The following is a 20469-nucleotide window of genomic DNA, read 5'->3' on the forward strand; positions in this document are numbered from 1 at the left end:
TATTTTTGCATTTAACTTATTTAAAAATGTTAAAGATTTTATTTATTTGATTTTAAGCTGTGTTGCAAACATATAAAGAAGGAAAAACAATAAAACAACTCATTTGCAAACATTTTCTGAAGGTTAACTATTTTAAACCCTTATTTTTCGAATTGCATTCTTGGAAAGTGCCTTCTGTCAATCTACTGTACCTTTGCCTGGTGGAGATCAAGCCCATACATGGCCAGTTTTTTGGCATTCTCCAGGAACATCATATCAGCCTGAGCTGGACTCATAGATCTGCAGGGGGAAAAAACATGCTACATATATCCTGCAAACTAGACAGTATATTTGAAAGTGCAACACACTAAATTCCTATCTAATTTTACTCAGGATCATAACATTAACTTAATAACGAAACGTGCAAAAAGCACAAAAACATATATTTTAATCCTAACCTCTAGTAAATGTACTTTTAATTCCCCTGGGCTAACAAAAGTTTCCCAAACATCAATTTATCATAAGTATATATGTATGTAAATAAATCATAATCATCACCCCACCAACAAGAAACAGTCATGATCACCTGTATGTGCGGTGAAGCTCCATGACTTTCTCCTCAAGCTCTCTGGTCTGCCCTGGGATCAGCTGGAGCTCCTTGGCATAGTCACTGGCGTGAACCTCTGGGTCGTATTCACCCAACTCAGACTGCAGGGCGTAAGAGCCCAGCAGGGCCAGGGTCACAAAAGAGCAGGGCAGACGGCCGTTCTTGATGTCTTTCCGCAGCTGCAAACACAAGTAGTACCTGCGCAGTGCAAGTAATTTAATTTAAGCTCAAAAACTCAAAGACATTATAACATTAAGTGCCAGGATATCACATGTTACAAGTTGGGACAAGTTTTTGTAGCAGAATGTAATACACAAGAGTTAAAAACTGGTACTGTGACAACAGCAGTAAAGTGACGTCAGTGTGCCGCTGTGATTATTCAGGGTGAAAGGGGTTTTGTAATTTACGAGTGTGAAAATGAAACTGGCTAGAGAATTGCATGCTCACTTGGTACGAAACAACAGGAGGCTTTCCATTTTATTAATGATTTAATCTGGCAAGTATTAGAGATTAGTTTTAAAATTAGTGTGTGAGTAAGCGAGAGAGAGGAATAGAGAGAGAGAAATTACTGTCCTATATGGCTGTTTATAAAAATATGAATTTTATTATTATTGTGGTTCCAATTCAATTCACATATAATAAGTATATATAAATATATATATATATATATATATATATATATATATATATATATATATATATATACAGTATACAGGTCCTTCTCAAAAAATTAGCATATTGTGATAAAGTTCATTATTTTCCATAATGTAATGATACAAATTAAACTTTCATATATTTTAGATTCATTGCACACCAACTGAAATATTTCAGGTGTTTTATTGTTTTAATACTGATGATTTTGGCATACAGCTCATGAAAACCCAAAATTCCTGTCTCAAAAAATTAGCATATTTCATCCGACCAATAAAAGAAGTGTTTTTAATACAAAATAAAAAGTCAACCTTCAAATAATTATGTTCAGTTATGCACACAATGGTCAATACTTGGTCGGGAATCCTTTTGCAGAAATGACTGCTTCAATGCGGCGTGGCATGGAGGCAATCAGCCTGTGGCACTGCTGAGGTGTTATGGAGGCCCAGGATGCTTCGATAGCGGCCTTAAGCTCATCCAGAGTGTTGGGTCTTGCGTCTCTCAACTTTCTCTTCACAATATCCCACAGATTCTCTATGGGGTTCAGGTCAGGAGAGTTGGCAGGCCAATTGAGCACAGTAATACCATGGTCAGTAAACCATTTACCAGTGGTTTTGGCACTGTGAGCAGGTGCCAGGTCGTCCTGAAAAATGAAATCTTCATCTCCATAAAGCTTTTCAGCAGATGGAAGCATGAAGTGCTCCAAAATCTCCTGATAGCTAGCTGCATTGGCCCTGCCCTTGATAAAACACAGTGCACTAACACCAGCGGCTGACATGGCACCCCAGACCATCACTGACTGTGGGTACTTGACACTGGACTTCAGGCATTTTGGCATTTCCTTCTCCCCAGTCTTCCTCCAGACTCTGGCACCTTGATTTCCGAATTACATGCAAAACTGAGCAACAGTCCAGTGCTGCTTCTCTGTAGCCCAGGTCAGGCGCTTCTGCCGCTGTTTCTGGTTCAAAAGTGGCTTGACCTGGGGAATGCGACACCTGTAGCCCATTTCCTGCACACGCCTGTGCACGGTGGCTCTGGATGTTTCTACTCCAGACTCAGTCCACTGCTTCCGCAGGTCCCCCAAGATCTGGAATCGGTCCTTCTCCATCTTCCTCAGGGTCCGGTCACCTCTTCTCGTTGTGCAGCGTTTTTTGCCACACCTTTTCCTTCCCACAGACTTCCCACTGAGGTGCCTTGATACAGCACTCTGGGAACAGCCTATTTGTTCAGAAATTTCTTTCTGTGTCTTACCCTCTTGCTTGAGGGTGTCAATGAAGGCCTTCTGGACAGCAGTCAGGTCGGCAGTCTTACCCATGATTGCGGTTTTGAGTAATGAAACAGGCTGGGAGTTTTTAAAAGCCTCAGGAATCTTTTGCAGGTGTTTATAATTAATTAGTTGATTCAGATGATTAGGTTAATAGCTTGTTTAGAGACCCCTTTCATGATATGCTAATTTTTTGAGACAGGAATTTTGGGTTTTCATGAGCAGTATGCCAAAATCATCAGTATTAAAACAATAAAAGACCTGAAATATTTCAGTTGGTGTGCAATGAATCTAAAATATATGAAAGTTTAATTTTTATCATTACATTATGGAAAATAATTAACTTTATCACCATATGCTAATTTTTTGAGAAGGACCTGTATGCAGACTGTCCACTCACATCACAGTCTCTCTGGATCTCTGGCCAAACGATTTGACCCTTATATACAGTATATATATATATATATATACTGTATAAAACAGCTGCGAAAGAGACACCGTTTCCTAAGCAGCTTTCTGTGCGTGTGATCCGAGATAGAACGAACCATGAACAAGTAGGCTACAGTCTACTATGGGCTTCGGCGTGTGCTTAAACGGACAAATACATTTTGTGTTAAAATGTCCGTCTTGGCGAGTTTTCATTTAAATGCAGTCAGTTCTGTCTTAAGTGAACATAAACAGTTGGGAAAATAATCGAACACTTGTAAATATATATCAGACAATATAATAATAATAAACCTGCTGCTGTCTCTGTCATTTAATGTTAAACAAACAACATAGGAAAACAAGAGAATCACACACTGCTCTAGACATTTTGGTGTTTTTCTGAATGCACTGACAGGGACCCCCTCACAATGTTTTGTTTAGGGCCCCCATGATTTCCATTACACGAGAGTAGATGTTAAAACTTCATGCTGATTTGTACTCGGCTTTCGCCAAGATAAGCACCAACTAAGATGTAGCTTTACAGTAACCTATGCTTCTCCATCCATTTACGCTTCTTTCCATCTGGTGACGTGAATCTCCTTCTGTCTGGTGTTAATAGTGTATTTGCGCGTCAGCACACATAACGGCTGCAACCACAGTGCGGTCCCCCCATAACAACCCTCTGGATTGAGCGGAGTAGGGAACATCTCTAGGGTCTTCAAGTGGGCACCTTCCGTCCTCAGTGTTTCGTCGACTAGCCCACGACACCTCAAGAGGGCTCGACAGTGACTCTGGCGTCCCAGAGTCACCCCCCTCCGTCCCCCACTCAACTCAGCCCAGCTTACTGACCTCTACTTCCCTCTTGCTGCTGAGACCTAACCACAATCTCACAATCTCTCCGCAACCCAACCATGCGCGCCAACCCGTTTGACTAAGGCTGTCGAGCCCCACTGGTGCGTTAATATGCAGTTTCAGTGGCAACGGTTCCGTATGGCATACCACCTACCGCAAAACACAATATCTGCCCAACCACCCGTCATTCACGCAATATACACAGTAACGTAATGACTGTAAATACTATACAACCTCTACAAATAAACCAACAGTGCTGCTGAGACCTAACCACAATCTCACAATCTCTCCGCAACCCAACCATACGCGCCAACCCGTTTGACTAAGGCTGTCGAGCCCCACTGGTGCATTAATATGCAGTTTCAGTGGCAACGGTTCCGTATGGCATACCACCTACCGCAAATCACAATATCTGCCCAACCACCCGTCATTCACGCAATATACAGAGGAACGTAATGACTGTAAATACTATACAATCTCTACAAATCAACCAATAGTGCTGCTGAGACCTAACCACAATCTCACAATCTCTCCGCAACCCAACCATACGCGCCAACCCGTTTGACTAAGGCTGTCGAGCCCCACTGGTGCGTTAATATGCAGTTTCAGTGGCAACGGTTCCGTATGGCATACCACCTACCGCAAAACACAATATCTGCCCAACATCCCGTCATTCACGCAATATACACAGGAACGTAATGACTGTAAATACTATACAACCTATACAAATAAACCAACACCCTTCAAGGTTTCAAGAATTCTACGAAACCGTAGCATGGCGGTCTGTACTCAGCCAGCTAGAATCTTTCCGTCTCAACCACAGCCAGTTGCTGCTCCTTTCTGCTGCTTCAGATAAGTTCTTTACTGTGCGACGCAACTCTTGACCACTGAATCCGACGTCTCTGAGGAACCGGGTTGTAGCGTGTGCCACAAAACCTCGACAACCCACTTCCACTGGATAAACCTGGACTCTCCATCCTCGCTGTTCTGCTTCAGTGGCCAGATGAGCATACCGCAATTTCTTCCTCTCATATGCCTCATCTACCGCATCCTCCCATGGCACTGTTAACTCTATCAGTTGAACAATGCGTGCTGATCCAGACCACAAAACAATATCTGGTCGTAGGTTAGTGGTGGCAATCTCAGGTGGAAAAATAAGCCGTTGTTCAAGATCAGCCAGCATCTTCCAGTCCCTAGCAGCTTCCCGTTGTCCTGGGCGAGAATTGGTGTTAGCACCTTTTCTTGGTGGTTGCTCGCCTGGGCGGAGGAATACTGTCTTCTGCGTGTAATGTTTTGCTAGAACAGGCGGCAACTTATTGGTCATACTACGCTTGCCTTCCAATGCTAAAGCCAAACATCGCAATACTTGGTCATGGCGCCAAGTAAACCGACCTTGGCTAAGAGCCACCTTACATCCTGTCAAAATGTGCCTTAATGTGGCAGGTGATGAACACAAAGGACAAGAGGGATCCTCTCCTACCCAGAGGTTTAGGTTCTGCGGTGATGGGAGAACATCATATGTTGACCTAATAAGGAAACTGATCCTACTCTCTTCCATTGACCAAAGGTCTTGCCAGCCCATTTTGCGTTGTTCCACACTATCGCATCTCATCCACTCTCCCTGCTTGGCCTGGGAAATGGCCTTTATACATCTCATCCTCTCCTCCTGCTTTCGCACCTCGTTGACTACCAGCTTCCTCCTTTGAGCTGGGCCTGCCTTGTGCCATTTAGGAGGAGCTAAACTGAGCCCAAAACCCCCTCTTCCATGCTGTACCTGTCCCACGATATCCCCAATTTGAAGGTCAGCCTTTGCCTCTACTACAGATTTCTTTGCTGACCACTTTCAACCAGTTTTTACCACAGGGGCTGCCTCCCTTACACATTTGTCGCGTGACTCTGCTAAAGTCATTTCCAGTCTGACCTTGGCACACTTAAACTCCTCGGTTAAAGCAGAGACTGGCAGCTGCAATACTCCTTCACTATAAAGTCCCACTCTGCTGAGGCAGCGTGGAACTCCCAACCATTTCCTGATGTATGAACTTATTAACGCTTCCAGCTTATCCACTGTTGTCAAAGAAACCTCGTACACAGTCAGTGGCCACAGCAACCTTGGCAGTAGACCAAACTGAAAGCACCAGAGTTTTAGTTTGCCTGGTAGAGCACAGCTGTTTATGCTCTTCAACCCTTCAACTGCTTGTCGTCTAACTTCTCCCACTCGAACTGTGTCCTTTAGATCCCCATCGTACCATCTCCCTAGACTCTTCACTGGCTTCTGAGAAACTGTTGGTATTGCCTCACCATTAATGAAGAATATTTTATCTACTACCTTGCCTTTAACTATTGTGATGCTCCTTGATTTAGAGGGCTTAAATTGCATTCGTGCCCATTCAATATTATCTGTTAACTTCCCCAATAACCGATTAGTGCAGGCTACCGTTGTAGTCATGGTTGTCATGTCATCCATGTATGCTCTGATTGGTGGTAGTCGCATCCCTGGTCCCTTGGTCAAGCGCTCTCCTCCTACTACCCATTTTGATGCCCTAATGATTACTTCCATTGCCATGGTAAAAGCCAGTGGAGAAATGGTGCATCCTGCCATTATTCCAACCTCTAAGCATTGCCATGTAGTGCTGAAATCTGGAGTTGAGAAACTAAATTGCAAATCTCCAAAATAGGCTTTCACTAAATTTGTTATCGACATCGGTACCCTGAAAAAATCAAATGATGCCCAAAGAAGCTCATGTGGCACTGAACCATATGCATTAGCCAAATCCAGGAATGTCACGTGGAGCTCCTTCCTCTCCTTTTTAGCTGATTGCATCGTTGCCAGATAACACTGATATGTTCTAAGCATCCTGAGAATCCTGGAATGCCCGCTTTTTGAACTGAAGTGTCAATGAAGCCATTCTTTAATAGGTAGGTTGACAATCTCTGAGCAATAATGCTGAAGAAAATTTTGCCTTCGACGTTTAATAGTGAAATAGGGCGAAACTGACTGATGCTTGTAGCATCTTTTTCTTTGGGTATAAAGACTCCCCCTGCTCGGCACCATGATCTAGGTACAACCTGCTTTTCCCAAGCCACTTTTATCAATTTGCACAGAATCCTTAGAACTCCTGAAGCACTCTTGTACACTCTGTACGGAACTCCATTAGGCCCTGGAGATGATGAAGCCCTTGCCTTTCTCACAACCTGCTCTATCTCTTTCCACTTAGGTGCACAGACCTCCATTTGGTATTCTGGTGGATTGACAGGTGGGATGTCTGACGGAATTGACATAGGCTCATGCCTTTTTGCATCTGTATGCGTTTCCTCCAAATATCTCTCTAGCTCAACCCTAGACGCTTTTAAAGTGCCATTCTTCTCACTGGTGAATAACTTCTTTATGAATTTGAATGGATCTTTATAGAAATTAGCCCTCGCACGTTCCTTCTTTTTGTAGCGTTTCCGTAGGCGCTCAGCTCTGCGTAATGTTGCAAGCTTATCTTTTATGGCCCTTTGTAAGAGATTGAGTCCCTCCTTCTGACTTTGTTCCGCTCTTTTCCATTGCTTCCTCAGCTGTCTCCTTTCTCTAGCTAACCCTTCAATTTTCTGCTGCCGTCTAGACAATCCAGGAGTGGTTTGTACTTTTTCCTTCCTTTTTTCCACACCAAACCTCTCACTTCCATATGCTTAAATGATGTCCCCAAATTTATTCAGCTTCTTTTCAACTGTACCAGTTAATCTTTCCAATGCAAAGCATAGATCTGTGTTTACCGTGTCCCATGCAGTTTTCTCACTAGCTCTTGGCCATCTAACTCCAGGCCTATGCCCGTTGAGGTTCTTTTCTCTCTTATGCTGGTTAGTCTGACTGGGTTCACAAGAATCAATGTGTTCATCACTAACTGTGCAAACCCTCATCTCCTCTATGACAGGGGTGCTGATATCCTGCGAACTGTGGTTTGCTTCCTGTCGCTGGATTTCATTCGACTGACTTGACTGACTCCGTAAGAAGTACTGATCAATGCGAGGCCCTTGTCCCTTCTCCCTCAAGCATTTCATTTTCCCTTGATGAATCTTCAAACCCCTGACCGTTGTCGCCTTGCTCCAGCCACAGACACAAGCTTGGAGTTCAATGGCTTTGCTAACTGCTGAACCTGAACTAGTCTTTTGTGAAGTACTCTCCAAACTCATATCCGTTTCCATTCCAAAGTCGTTAACCATGTTGTCCGCCATTGAGTCATCTTCCGCCCCTGCTCTCGCAGACTCTAGGGGTATTTTCCTCTTTAATTTTTCAGAAGCCTTGGGCGGGTGTCTCCAGCATCCTGTAAACACAGAGCTGGATACTGCCGACAAGGGTAGCTAACCCTTACCAGCCCCATTGGGGTCTCTTTCCTCCTGTCAGCTGTCTCTCCAGGCTGTCACAAGGTCTTTCCCTTGTTGCCAGCAGCACTATTCACCGCAGTCACTGGACGTATCCAGATCTTCATGATTTCCATTACACGAGAGTAGATGTTAAAACTTCATGCTGATTTGTACTCGGCTTTCGCCAAGATAAGCACCAACTAAGACGTAGCTTTACAGTAACCTATGCTTCTCCATCCATTTACAATTCTTTCCATCTGGTGACGTGAATCTCCTTGTGTCTGGTGTTAATAGTGTATTTGCGCGTCAGCACACATAACGGCTGCAACCACAGTACGGTCCCCCCATAACAACCCTCTGGATTGAGCGGAGTAGGGAACATCTCTAGGGTCTTCAAGTGGGCACCTTCCGTCCTCAGTGTTTCGTCGACTAGCCCACGACACCTCAAGAGGGCTCGACAGTGACTCTGGCGTCTCAGAGTCACCCCCCTCCGTCCCCCACTCAACTCAGCCCAGCTTACTGACCTCTACTTCCCTCTTGCTGCTGAGACCTAACCACAATCTCACAATCTCTCCGCAACCCAACCATACGCGCCAACCCGTTTGACTAAGGCTGTCGAGCCCCACTGGTGCGTTAATATGCAGTTTCAGTGGCAACGGTTCCGTATGGCATACCACCTACCGCAAAACACAATATCTGCCCAACCACCCGTCATTCACGCAATATACACAGTAACGTAATGACTGTAAATACTATACAACCTCTACAAATAAACCAACAGTGCTGCTGAGACCTAACCACAATCTCACAATCTCTCCGCAACCCAACCATACGTGCCAACCCGTTTGACTAAGGCTGTCGAGCCCCACTGGTGCGTTAATATGCAGTTTCAGTGGCAACGGTTCCGTATGGCATACCACCTACCGCAAATCACAATATCTGCCCAACCACCCGTCATTCACGCAATATACAGAGGAACGTAATGACTGTAAATACTATACAATCTCTACAAATAAACCAATAGTGCTGCTGAGACCTAACCACAATCTCACAATCTCTCCGCAACCCAACCATACGCGCCAACCCGTTTGACTAAGGCTGTCGAGCCCCACTGGTGCGTTAATATGCAGTTTCAGTGGCAACGGTTCCGTATGGCATACCACCTACTGCAAAACACAATATCTGCCCAACATCCCGTCATTCACGCAATATACACAGGAACGTAATGACTGTAAATACTATACAACCTATACAAATAAACCAACACCCTTCAAGGTTTCAAGAATTCTACGAAACCGTAGCATGGCGGCCTGTACTCAGCCAGCTAGAATCTTTCCGTCTCAACCACAGCCAGTTGCTGCTCCTTTCTGCTGCTTCAGATAAGTTCTTTACTGTGCGACGCAACTCTTGACCACTGAATCCGACGTCTCTGAGGAACCGGGTTGTAGAGTGTGCCACAAAACCTCGACAACCCACTTCCACTGGATAAACCTGAACTCTCCATCCTCGCTGTTCTGCTTCAGTGGCCAGATGAGCATAACGCAATTTCTTCCTCTCATATACCTCATCTACCGCATCCTCCCATGGCACTGTTAACTCTATCAGTTGAACAATGCGTGCTGATCCAGACCACAAAACAATATCTGGTCGTAGGTTAGTGGTGGCAATCTCAGGTGAAAAAATAAGCCGTTGTTCAAGATCAGCCAGCATCTTCCAGTCCCTAGCAGCTTCCCGTTGTCCTGGGCGAGAATTGGTGTTAGCACCTTTTCTTGGTGGTTGCTCGCCTGGGCGGAGGAATATTGTCTTCTGCGTGTAATGTTTTGCTAGAACAGGCGGCAACTTATTGGTCATACTACGCTTGCCTTCCAATGCTGAAGCCAAACATCGCAATACTTGGTCATGGCGCCAAGTAAACCGACCTTGGCTAAGAGCCACCTTACATCCTGTCAAAATGTGCCTTAATGTGGCAGGTGATGAACACAGAGGACAAGAACATGACACCCAGAAGTCTATAATATATTTTATTAGATCGCAGCCTTTGTGATTTGATAATCGTACTAAGCCATATTGCCAAACCGATTTTATTTCTATAAGGCTATAATCCTAGACATTAGGCAAAAGAAACGTTAAGGAAAGACAGAGGAAAAGATGGGTGAATGCAAAGGTCAATGAAAAACTCAAATCGCATGGCCAGAACTCCAGAGAGACTGTGGTGTGTCTGCACATTATATATAGAATAAAGAAAGTGCTGTTCACCTGGTGATGTCTTCTGATAGCTGGGCAGGATCAGGTGGGTAGAACTTCACATTGAATGTGAAATCATAGTTGGTGCCTAGATATATGTAAACATGATTTAAAATAGCAACAACAGAAAATAGAGACTGACTTTCTGATAATTATAACATATACCAACGAGCTTGATCGATTACTCACCTTGTACTTGCCGTCTGATCTCCTTGGTAAAGTCCAGCCATGTCTGAAAGAAAAAGAAAGCTTTAACTAAAGGCCTGTTTACACCAAGAACGATAATGATAACTAAGATAACTACAACAATAGTAGTACAATAGTAATAGGCTTCCCCGCCATATGTTCTGTATAATTGTAAGCAAGTTCTGCATTTGAGTCATTTGCCGTTTTAAATACTCAAGCTCTTTAATGTTGGATGTATTCTGATTGGCTCTCAATGTTTTTATTGTTCATCATCTTCATTAAGTGATTCAGATATTGTCCTTTTTATATTTATTGTTATAGCTATAGACATATCTATTCTCATATAATGAGATTCAGTATTAAAACTGTGAAGTTATAGTTATCGTTCTTGGTGTGATCAGGCCTTTAGTGCAAACAAAACTCCTGATAAGTATAAAGAAAGCAAATCTATTTTTAAAATACATACAGTCAATCATTTAAAAAATATATATGAACATTTCAAAAGCTAAATTAAACCTGAAGAAAAAAATCTGTCAAGAAAAAAAATAGCAGTAAATATTAAAAGAATGTGAGTGAGTGCCAACAGATTGAGGTACCTTTATGGTTGGAGTCTCCCATATGGCCAGACCGTAATAGTCCTTCTCTAATAGGTTCAAGTGGTCACACACCTTTGCAAACAGCTCCTGGCCTTTGGCATGTTTCTGGAAACAAAGAAATGTAGTTAAAACATAACAACATAGTCCTATTTTAGTGTTTTAAGCAGACTTGTGTTTTTAAAGCAAATTACTTTTTATTTAATTACTATTATGGGACTGCTAAAGGTTAAGATATTTTTACAAGATAAATAGATCACATGCAAATAAAGGAGGTCATGTGACAAGAATGTAGCACATTTCTGTTTGAAACATTGTTGAATTATGCTGACTGTTTCACTTACTATTTTTGAAGCATATAATGTATGTTCTACATAAATAGTTGTCTTTGTAAGTTGGTATCCACCTTATTTTTCAATGCCGGAAGTAACCTATTTTCTTTGAATGTGTGGAGACTCAACAAAAAACTGGAAGAATAACATAATGCTGTAAATGTTAAAGTAATTTGTGCTACTAACCAGTGTGTTTATGATTACGATAATAATTTATATAATATGATAACAAGTAACAGTTAGCTATATCACGCAGCATAACAACAACAAATTTTTGTTACAGCTAAAATAACTGGAAGGGCTTGAGACCTGAAGACTGAACACATTCAAGTTACAACGTTAAAAATAAGGTAGATTCAATTCTGATAGACTCTTGTGTGAGTCATGAAATCGAATTGTTATCTTAGCTTGCTACATGCTAACGTCAGAAATAGCTGTGAATGTAAAGCGAGACTTGCAGGTCAAGTTCCTTCTAATAAGGATGTTCTGTTTCGCTTAGAATGCTTTCTCGGTAGACATGGAGTCAGCTCAGTCGGTTTTTAAGAGCCACAGTACGATCGCAACAAAAGCAGGCCAAAGTGTCACATCAGCAGAAACAGTCCCTTGGTAGTCTGAGAGTCAATTAGCAAATGAAGTAAAAGCCCTTGAGCAATGCTTGAGTTTCAGAGTCACTCTCCCGGGACTATACAATGATACACCACACTTGATTAGCAACAAAAGCGGCGGTTGTGTGTTTTGTGTGTGCTTGTCGCTTACTTCCAGTTCACACTCAAAGAGGGTATCATCCAGCAACTTGACTTTGCAGTGCATGATCCTGGGGCGGCGAGATGCTTTCTGCTTCTTCCCCTCCTCCTCCTCCTCCTCTTCCTCTTCCTCCTCCACTGCGTTCTCCTCCTCCTCTTCCTCATCATCTTTCTCTTCCTCTTTTTCTCCTTCCTCCTTTAGTTTAGTTTCTGCTGCACCTGCATCTTCCGGCTTTGGCTCTTCCTCTACTTTCTCTTTTTCCTTCTCACAGTCCTTGTCTTTATCTCCCTCCTCTCCTTTGGCCTTGTCCTCATTTTTCTTCTCCTTCTCTTTTTTCTCCTTCTCTTTCTTCTCTGCTTTCTCTTTCTTCTCCGACTTCTCCTTCTTCTCTAGCTTCTCCTTCTTCTCTAGCTTTTCCTTCTTCTCTAGCTTCTCTTTCTCTAGCTTCTCTTTCTCTAGCTTCTCCTTCTCTAGCTTCTCCTTCTCCAGCTTTTCCTTCTTCTCCAGCTTCTCCTTCTCCAGCTTCTCCTTCTTCTCCAGCTTCTCCTTCTTCTCTGGCTTCTCCTTCTTCTCTGGCTTCTCCTTCTTCTCTGGCTTCTCCTTCTTCTCTGGCTTCTCCTTGTCTGCTTTCTCCTTCTTTTCTTTTTCCTTCTTAACCTTCTTCTCCTTTTTCTCCCCCTTCTCCCCCTTTTCTCCTTTGCCTGAATCCAGCTCTGCGTCTTCCTTCTGATCTGCTACAATTTGCTGGAGGAAGACAGAATTAAACGTGTGAAAAACCAAAGCTTAGATAATACACAATCAACAATGTCTAGGCCTAGGGATTCATAAAAAATGATTCTTTCAGTTTTTCCAAGAATGGAATTTAACCTCCCTTCAAGAAACTGGCCCAACATTTTAAACAATAAACAAACTAGTTTTCCAGGAAAGATTTTTTTTGTTTTTTGTATCGCAACATCCAATCAACAAGTGATGCATAGAACCGTTAAAGCTACTTAAAGCATTGTGACTTTAACTGTAAAATCTTCGCAACCATAACACGTGGTTTAATGTCTCTATTCAAGTGAAAAAAGAGATTATAATAAATAATAAAAAGCTAGCGGAAAGGAAAAAGCTGAGGCATGTTGACAGCAGTTAGCAGTGCCTGTTCAGTATGAACAGCCTCTCAGAAAGCTTTTAGTGCTGCTGGAACAGATGAGAGCTGCACAGAGAAGGTTTTAACATGCAACCTTTGACCGTAACACAAACGTGTGAATGTCAGATGTGTGAAGCTCCACAGTCCAGTTAGCCTTTGGACAGACATCCCTTTCTACATGCGAACAGTTTGAACATCCAGTTGTCATCCTGAGGTCATACCTGACATGTTGTTAAGCCCACACACCAGTAGGATAAGTGTTACTCATACTTTTTGCTTAAAAAAAAAACGTAGAAAATCTTAGAAAGGCCTGGTTTCACAGACAGTTGCTAGTTGTTTTCACTTAAAACAGCTATATAATGCATTTTAGTTTGGGACTGGACTTAAGCCTTCTCTTTGAAACCGGGGGACTTCCTATTAACTTCCACTTCAACTCATTAACAGCAGCATTACTATTATTATATATTATATACAACAGAAAAGAAAATTACATACTGTTGCTTCAAAGGACTTGGAAGTTAGTCATATTGACTACTTTTATGATATTTTTTTTTATGTAGTGTTGCATGCACCAAAGTTTTGGCAACCGAAACTATTCGTCTGGAAATTAATTTCTGATTTCGTCACAAAAGAGTTTTGAAGGGCCGAAATAACTGACTAAAACAGAGAAGTTTAATTAGTGCTTCTCAGCTGCTAAATCAGCTTGCAAACAATGACACGTAATGTTACATTTAACTCAGGAAAGCCATGCATTGACCATTGATCTTTAGTTAGCTTGCAAAAAAGTGACTTTACCGAGGAACATTGGGTAACGCTTTAGATTAATGCCGGGAAAGTACTGCGTAATTAAAGAGATTTTACAGTGTAACTTTCTGTTATAGTGTACCTATAAAGTACTTACATGTAATATAAGGGAACAATATGTAAAGTTTGGGAAATAAAGGGGTAACAACCAGGAGAATAAAAAATATATACTGTATTTATACTGTAAGTATTACAGAACTAAGGGGTACTTATTCTACTATTATGATACAACAATCTTACATTTGGGAGCAATTTATCAAGAAAATATACTGCGTACCTTTTTGTAATAATGGCTTTTTAATAATTACAGGGTACATATGTGAAGTCATATTTTTTTGCTTATTCTATTATACTGAGCTTTTTCCTCCCAAAAAATTACTTTAAAGATACGTCGTTTTTTAGAAAATTCAAGAAATTATCCATTTAAAAAAACTAAGTTTAAACATAATGAAAAGCATCCCTAAACAGGAGGCCAGGTTGAATCATCCGGCACAGACTGGGGGAGAGGCCACAAATCCGTGAGTACAGTTTACAAACCCGTGGGAACGGATTGTGAAAGCATGGGCACGGTTTATGAATTGGTGGGTACAGATTGCAAAAACTGAAGGCACGGTTTACAAATCTGAGACCGCGGATTAGAAACTCGTGGGTACGGTTTATTAATCCGTGGGCACGATTTGTTAAACCGAGGGAACAGTTTGAGAATTCGTGAGTACGGTTTATAAACTGAGCGAACGGATTGCAAAACCGTCGCCACGGATTGTTTTTTTTTTTCCCCACAGGTGACTTCCCGGGCTCCGTATTTCCGCGATTGCTCTCCGTGGAAGTGAATTGGTTATCCAATCAGCTGCTGCTGGTCAAATCATGTCAATCATTTTCATTTACTTCACTGCTATTGCTGGACGGCATAGTGGCAGAATGGCTGAAAGAAAGCATGAAAGTGGAGCACAAAAACGTAAATTACTAAAGTTAAGAGAACAACGGGACCAAGATATATTGAAAAAAAATCCTAAAATGACTGCATATTTCAAAGCTGCTGAATCTTCATCCAGTCGAAGACAAGATCCACCGCAGACTGCCGGAACGGAGCTAGCTGAAACGCCTGCAGCTAGCTCATCATGTTATCGGTAATATTTCAGGGAATTTGGGGAGTTATTCCACAATGCAGTGTTTCCTCTATGTTTTTTTTATTGTGGCGGTGCGCAATGGCAAAATTTCTTCCGCCTCGCTTTTTATTTTTGTTAAAATGTTCGCTTTCTTCCGAGTCGACTATTAAACGAACAGCTCGCGGGATGATTCGGGTGTTAGGCGTCTTCAGGGCTATCATCCACTCACGAGGCAGAGGCGCTGGCGCCCTCCTAGCAACGGCGATTCGGGTTCGCGCTTAAAAACGTCACTGCGTCCGCGGGAGACGGCTTTAAAAAACGCAGACACCAAAATCAAGAAATAAATAACTATGGCTATAACATTACAAGAAACATCAGGGCTCGAAATTAACATCAATGCTCGAAATCAAAGCCATTTTGGCCGCATATGCTCCTGAAATATAATCGTTGCGACCTAAAAATATATTTGGGTGCTGACTATTACGCGAAATTTAAAAGGCTGATTTGACGTTTACTTGACTGACAGGACAGCTGTTTCGGTGGTTGTCTAGCAACATAAAAATGCAGCGCACTGCTCGTTCTGTTTTATCGAACCTGAACAACGCGTGTGATCGTCTCCATAAGAAGATGAAACGAACGCTGACAGATTTCTTTTGTAAGCCGTCACCTAAAGAGGTGGAACACGCCAATGCCGATGGTGAGATTTTTATTTTTATTTTTATTTTTATTATTATTAATATTAACACATAGCTTATTTAGTTTTATATAGCAATGATTAATATCATCAACTGCTGGCTAAGCTATCCATCATCTGCTGGAACATTTATGGATTTACAAGACCAAAACAAACCAATTATGTGGCTATTCTTTCCACTTACACCTCTGTTTTGGTTGTACTGCCAGTGTTTCTTGATCATAATTAAATGGTTGATTCTAAGCACTGGGCCTTGTTTCTATTTGTGGTTTGTTTGTAATGTTCAATTTTTCATTTTAGCTACATGGTGTGGTGGTAATTGTTAAACAATTAAAAAAATCACATTTCTCAATGCAAGATTGCAAAGAATGTATGTCGTTTATCATCTTCCATTCATATTGTCACAAGATTCAGGGAATCCAGAGAAATCTCAGTCTGTGTAGGGCAAGGCAGAAGACCTCTGTTGAATGTAGGTGACCTTTGAGCCCTCAGATGGCATTGCACAAGATACCATCATGCTGATCCGTTAAATACAGCCACATGTGCTCAGGAGTAATTTGGAAAACCGTTTTCACTGAACACAGTCTGACTCTGCATTAAGAAATGCCACTTGAATCTCTGTTACGCAAGGAGAAAGCTATACATCAATTCTTTGTGGAGATGCCGGCGAGTTCTCTGGGCCTGAGCTCATCTCAGATGGTCTAGAAGACCATGGAAATGTGTGCTGTGGTCAGATGAGTCCATGTTTCAGCTTGTTTTTGGAAAAAAAATGGACACCGAGTTCTCAGTCCCAAAGACGAAAGGGACCAACCAGACTTTCACCAGTGACAGGTGCAAAAGCAAACATCTGTCCTGGTATTGAGGTGCATCATTGCAAACGGTATGGGTAACATGCATTATTTTGAAGGTACCATTGACATGGAGGCATGTATTTGGATTGTACAGAGACATAAACTGCCATCAAGATGACATCTTTCCTGGGAAGCAAGACAATGCCAGGCCTCATTCTGCACATGCTAAAACTGAGTGGTTTCTAGACACTCTGCACCATAGAAGGGATGTGTCTGCCTGTTTACTGCAGTCCAGATATGTCTCTTTTGGAAAATGTAAGACCCATCATGAAAAGGAGAATCAGGCAACGATGACCACAGACTGTTGAGCGGCTGTCTTGTATCAAACAAGATTGGGCAAATATTCCACTAGGAAAACTACAACAATTAGTATCCTCAACTCCCAAATGATTAAAAAGTGTAATTAAAAGGAAAGGTGAAGTGACACAGTGGTAAACATGTCTCTGTCCCAACTTTTTTGGGGTGTGTTGCAGCCATCAAAATCAAAATATGTTCATATTTACAAAATACAATTATGTTGGTCAGCGAAAACATTGGAAAACTTTTCTTTGTACTTTTGTCAGTTAAAAAAAAGTTTAAATAGAATTAACAAATCACAGATTCTTGATTTTATTGCATTTTACAAAATGTCCCAACTTTTTCTGATTTGGGGTTGTATTTTTTCTTTATAATCAGGCACTAATTTAACCACCATTGAAAATTACATCTTAGCTATTATCGCTATAAGGTAATATTTTAGATCAAATAGATAGTTTTTTTATATAAAACATTATAAATGTTTTATTAGTGTTATCCAAAAGGACACATGATATTGCTGCAAAGTGCACTAGTGACCGAAAAGGTCAAAATATCAACATTTTAAGAGAAGCTTACTCACATTTGCACATGTTCTGGTGCTCCTTCAGGGTCTTCTTTTTGATACAATATTATGTCACTTGACATACCAAAATGCATTATGGTCCAAAATGGTAATTTGTGTCTGTTATCCAGGAATGACAATAGAGAAATCACAATTTGGAGACAAAAGTCTTTATGTCATAAAAATTTAAATAAACTTAGTATTATCACTATATTTGTAGGTATCGTTGAAAAAATTAATACAGTTATGCCCATAATAAATACTTTTAATAATATTTTTTACATTTTTGTTGTATTTTTGTATTCAGATTTTAAGCCAGGACAGTTTTGGGACTTTTGAGCTCAATAGTTCCTTCAAGATTAATTATTTATATTGAATTCTCACATGAGTAATTAAAGAGGGGGAAGTTGAGTCATTTAATGAAGTGCATTTAAAAATGGATACATTTTTAATGTAATTAATATGCTTTGGACACCGGAATTGACACGCCACGTCATTGACCCATATATATTGTTTGAATATTCATGCTTGCAATAACAGACAACACCAAATAGACAGAGACAGTATACAGAGAGCTCTTGCTGAAGGCACAGAAGCTAGCACAGTCTGTTTTCAGGTGTGCTTTATAGTTTCCTGGTCGATGATTTTACCCGCCTATGACATCTCGTCACACCATTGGACTGATTATACACTTGTTTCACGACGCAATCACGCAGGGGCGTTCCCACCCCGTCTCAACGCAGCTCGAGTTTCCTTGAAAGGGAACTTTATTTTTGCTTTTTGGCTTGAATGAAATCTTTAATTTTCATGTTATTTTAAATTAAATAGCCTATTTCATTTCATTTCATTTCCAGTGTTTCAGTATAATTGGTTCACTACTTTTATGGCGTTTTTGACCTTTTAATAATTGTTTGCACTAAAAAGTTTGGGGGGAGGTTAATGGAAATAAAATTATATTTCAATAAGTCAAAACACCTCAAACAGGTATGATGTCAAATTCAACAAATGCATATTTAATGATCTAATAAATCAAGGCTTTTGCACTTCATGTCACACTATCTAAACTGTCAAAATGTGCTGATTAGCAGCAAATTCTCATCCGAGAAAAAAAAAACATAATTTGTAATGATATCAACCTCATGGCTCTACAATCTGAAAAAGCGCAATAGACAGCATGGATCACGTGTGTCTTGATAACTAATCAAATATAGATTTAATATGAGTGAATTTCTGTTGTACATCATTCAATCACTCTTTGTTAAGACCATAGAATGTTAAATGGCAAACATGTTAAAAATTACAGATAGGCAGCTTTCATCAAATAATGGCTTATAATGACAATGTATTCTTTTTCTTACCTGGTTTTCAGTACTGCTGATTGAGTGCTGGTCTAGAGCAACATCGCCCTCTATACGCAGTTCTGGCTCGGGGTCCGCTATAGGAGCTTTGGGTTCTTCCTGGCTATCCTTCTCTCTAGTCCTCTCCGTCTCCACCCCCTCGCCCTCGGAGCACTGTGAGCGACGCTTCAGGAAGGAGGAGAAAAGGCGGGAGAGGCCACGGCCAGCGGAGGTGCGCTGTCGTGGCTTTAGCTGCTGTTCCTCCTCCGAGCCCCCAGGGGGCGCCGAGGTGCCGGAGGGACTATCCTGAGCTGTATCAGTAGGGCCTGGCTCCTGTGCAGTGGGGTCCTCTTCTTCCTGCTGCTGTTCAACCACCTGTTTCTTCTGAACGCTCTCCGCCTCGTCTGTCGTCATGGCAGTCACTGGAGCAAGAAAACTTTCAGTTAAAGTTACGTATCAAATTTATAGCATTTTATAATTGCTGACTACATACAAATTCAAATAATATTCATCTTAAATATAATGAGATTAAGATTGGAGAGTGAAAATAGTATTTTAAAAGTGTCCGGATTTTATACTATTTCCAGGGGATTTTCACAGTATGGGCCTGTCCCAATACCTAGCGCATACCTTTCACGTGACATGAAGTAAATGTGCAAGGCTGTCCCAGGTCAGAAAAATGCCAAAGCTCAGTAACCTTAATGTACACGTAATCCACACTATCACTAATTGTGGGAAAGGAGGAGATTTTTAATGATGAGGAATGTGCAAACACAATACTATAAAATCATTGTAACATTTTTGGTCAATACATTGTAAGCATTTCTAAAGGCGGGTGCACACTGTACGATTTCCAATAGTCCTTTACGATTGTTGCTTGTCAGACTGTACAAACATGATCCCCGCAGTAAGACATGTCACACTGTGGGATCTCAGTTGTCTTTAACATCAGACTGTACAATAGTCAAGATTCATTCAAAACAGAAGACTCGTCTGTAGTTTTACATCATCAATCCGTGACCCGTTCGCTGACGGTGAGCTGCAATTACATGCGGGATTGAAATGGGAACGAGCAAACAAAAATTATCTCTAGCGATAATTCTGATCATGGCTTGTCTTGAAAAGAAAAATGGGGAAAAAACGAAGACTGTGTATGGAACGAGTGGTGGTTTGTTGTTGTTGCACTAATTGCGTCATCAGAGTATGTGCTCCTATAGGTTTTGACGGTTGTTGCAAGAGAAGAAACACAGCAGGACTGTACCTCAAAACTTCTGAAACTGGCAGAATTTCATTGGAGGTAAAATTTGACCTCAATGGTCATTAATTAATCAGCTGTCTGTCAACATGTCAAAATAGCGATCAAAGACTACAGATATTGGCCTAGGATCAGAGGAATCTTTAAGGATTCGCAAAATTTGTCTCAGGTGGCCAAATCGTGGCCAAAATCGTACACACTTCAGGACA

The 20469-nt window shown here is 41.3% G+C and overlaps 1 protein-coding gene across 18 annotated transcripts in view; it reads right to left on the reverse strand.

The window, feature by feature from the left end:
• epb41a (erythrocyte membrane protein band 4.1a) overlaps positions 1 to 20469 on the reverse strand; it is a 148227-nt gene that overhangs the window by 96274 nt on the left and 31484 nt on the right. For 17 of the 18 annotated variants that reach the window (XM_077196649.1, XM_077196647.1, XM_077196645.1 and 14 more), the window contains exons 2-8: positions 19027 to 19427; positions 12235 to 12966; positions 11150 to 11254; positions 10557 to 10599; positions 10380 to 10455; positions 566 to 784; positions 192 to 279 (exon numbers count right to left, since the gene is read on the reverse strand). In XM_077196649.1, coding sequence (XP_077052764.1) covers positions 192 to 279; positions 566 to 784; positions 10380 to 10455; positions 10557 to 10599; positions 11150 to 11254; positions 12235 to 12966; positions 19027 to 19419 — 1656 coding nt within the window. In that variant the 5' untranslated portion in view covers positions 19420 to 19427. The remainder of the gene's footprint in view (positions 1 to 191; positions 280 to 565; positions 785 to 10379; positions 10456 to 10556; positions 10600 to 11149; positions 11255 to 12234; positions 12967 to 19026; positions 19428 to 20469) is intronic. The other variant, XM_077196650.1, reaches the window with a different exon arrangement.

The sequence above is a fragment of the Siphateles boraxobius genome, unplaced genomic scaffold, assembly GCF_051911475.1.
Source record: "Siphateles boraxobius isolate OS27281-9 unplaced genomic scaffold, OSU_SipBor_1 35, whole genome shotgun sequence".
In the NCBI taxonomy this organism is placed as follows: Eukaryota; Metazoa; Chordata; class Actinopteri; order Cypriniformes; family Leuciscidae; genus Siphateles; species Siphateles boraxobius.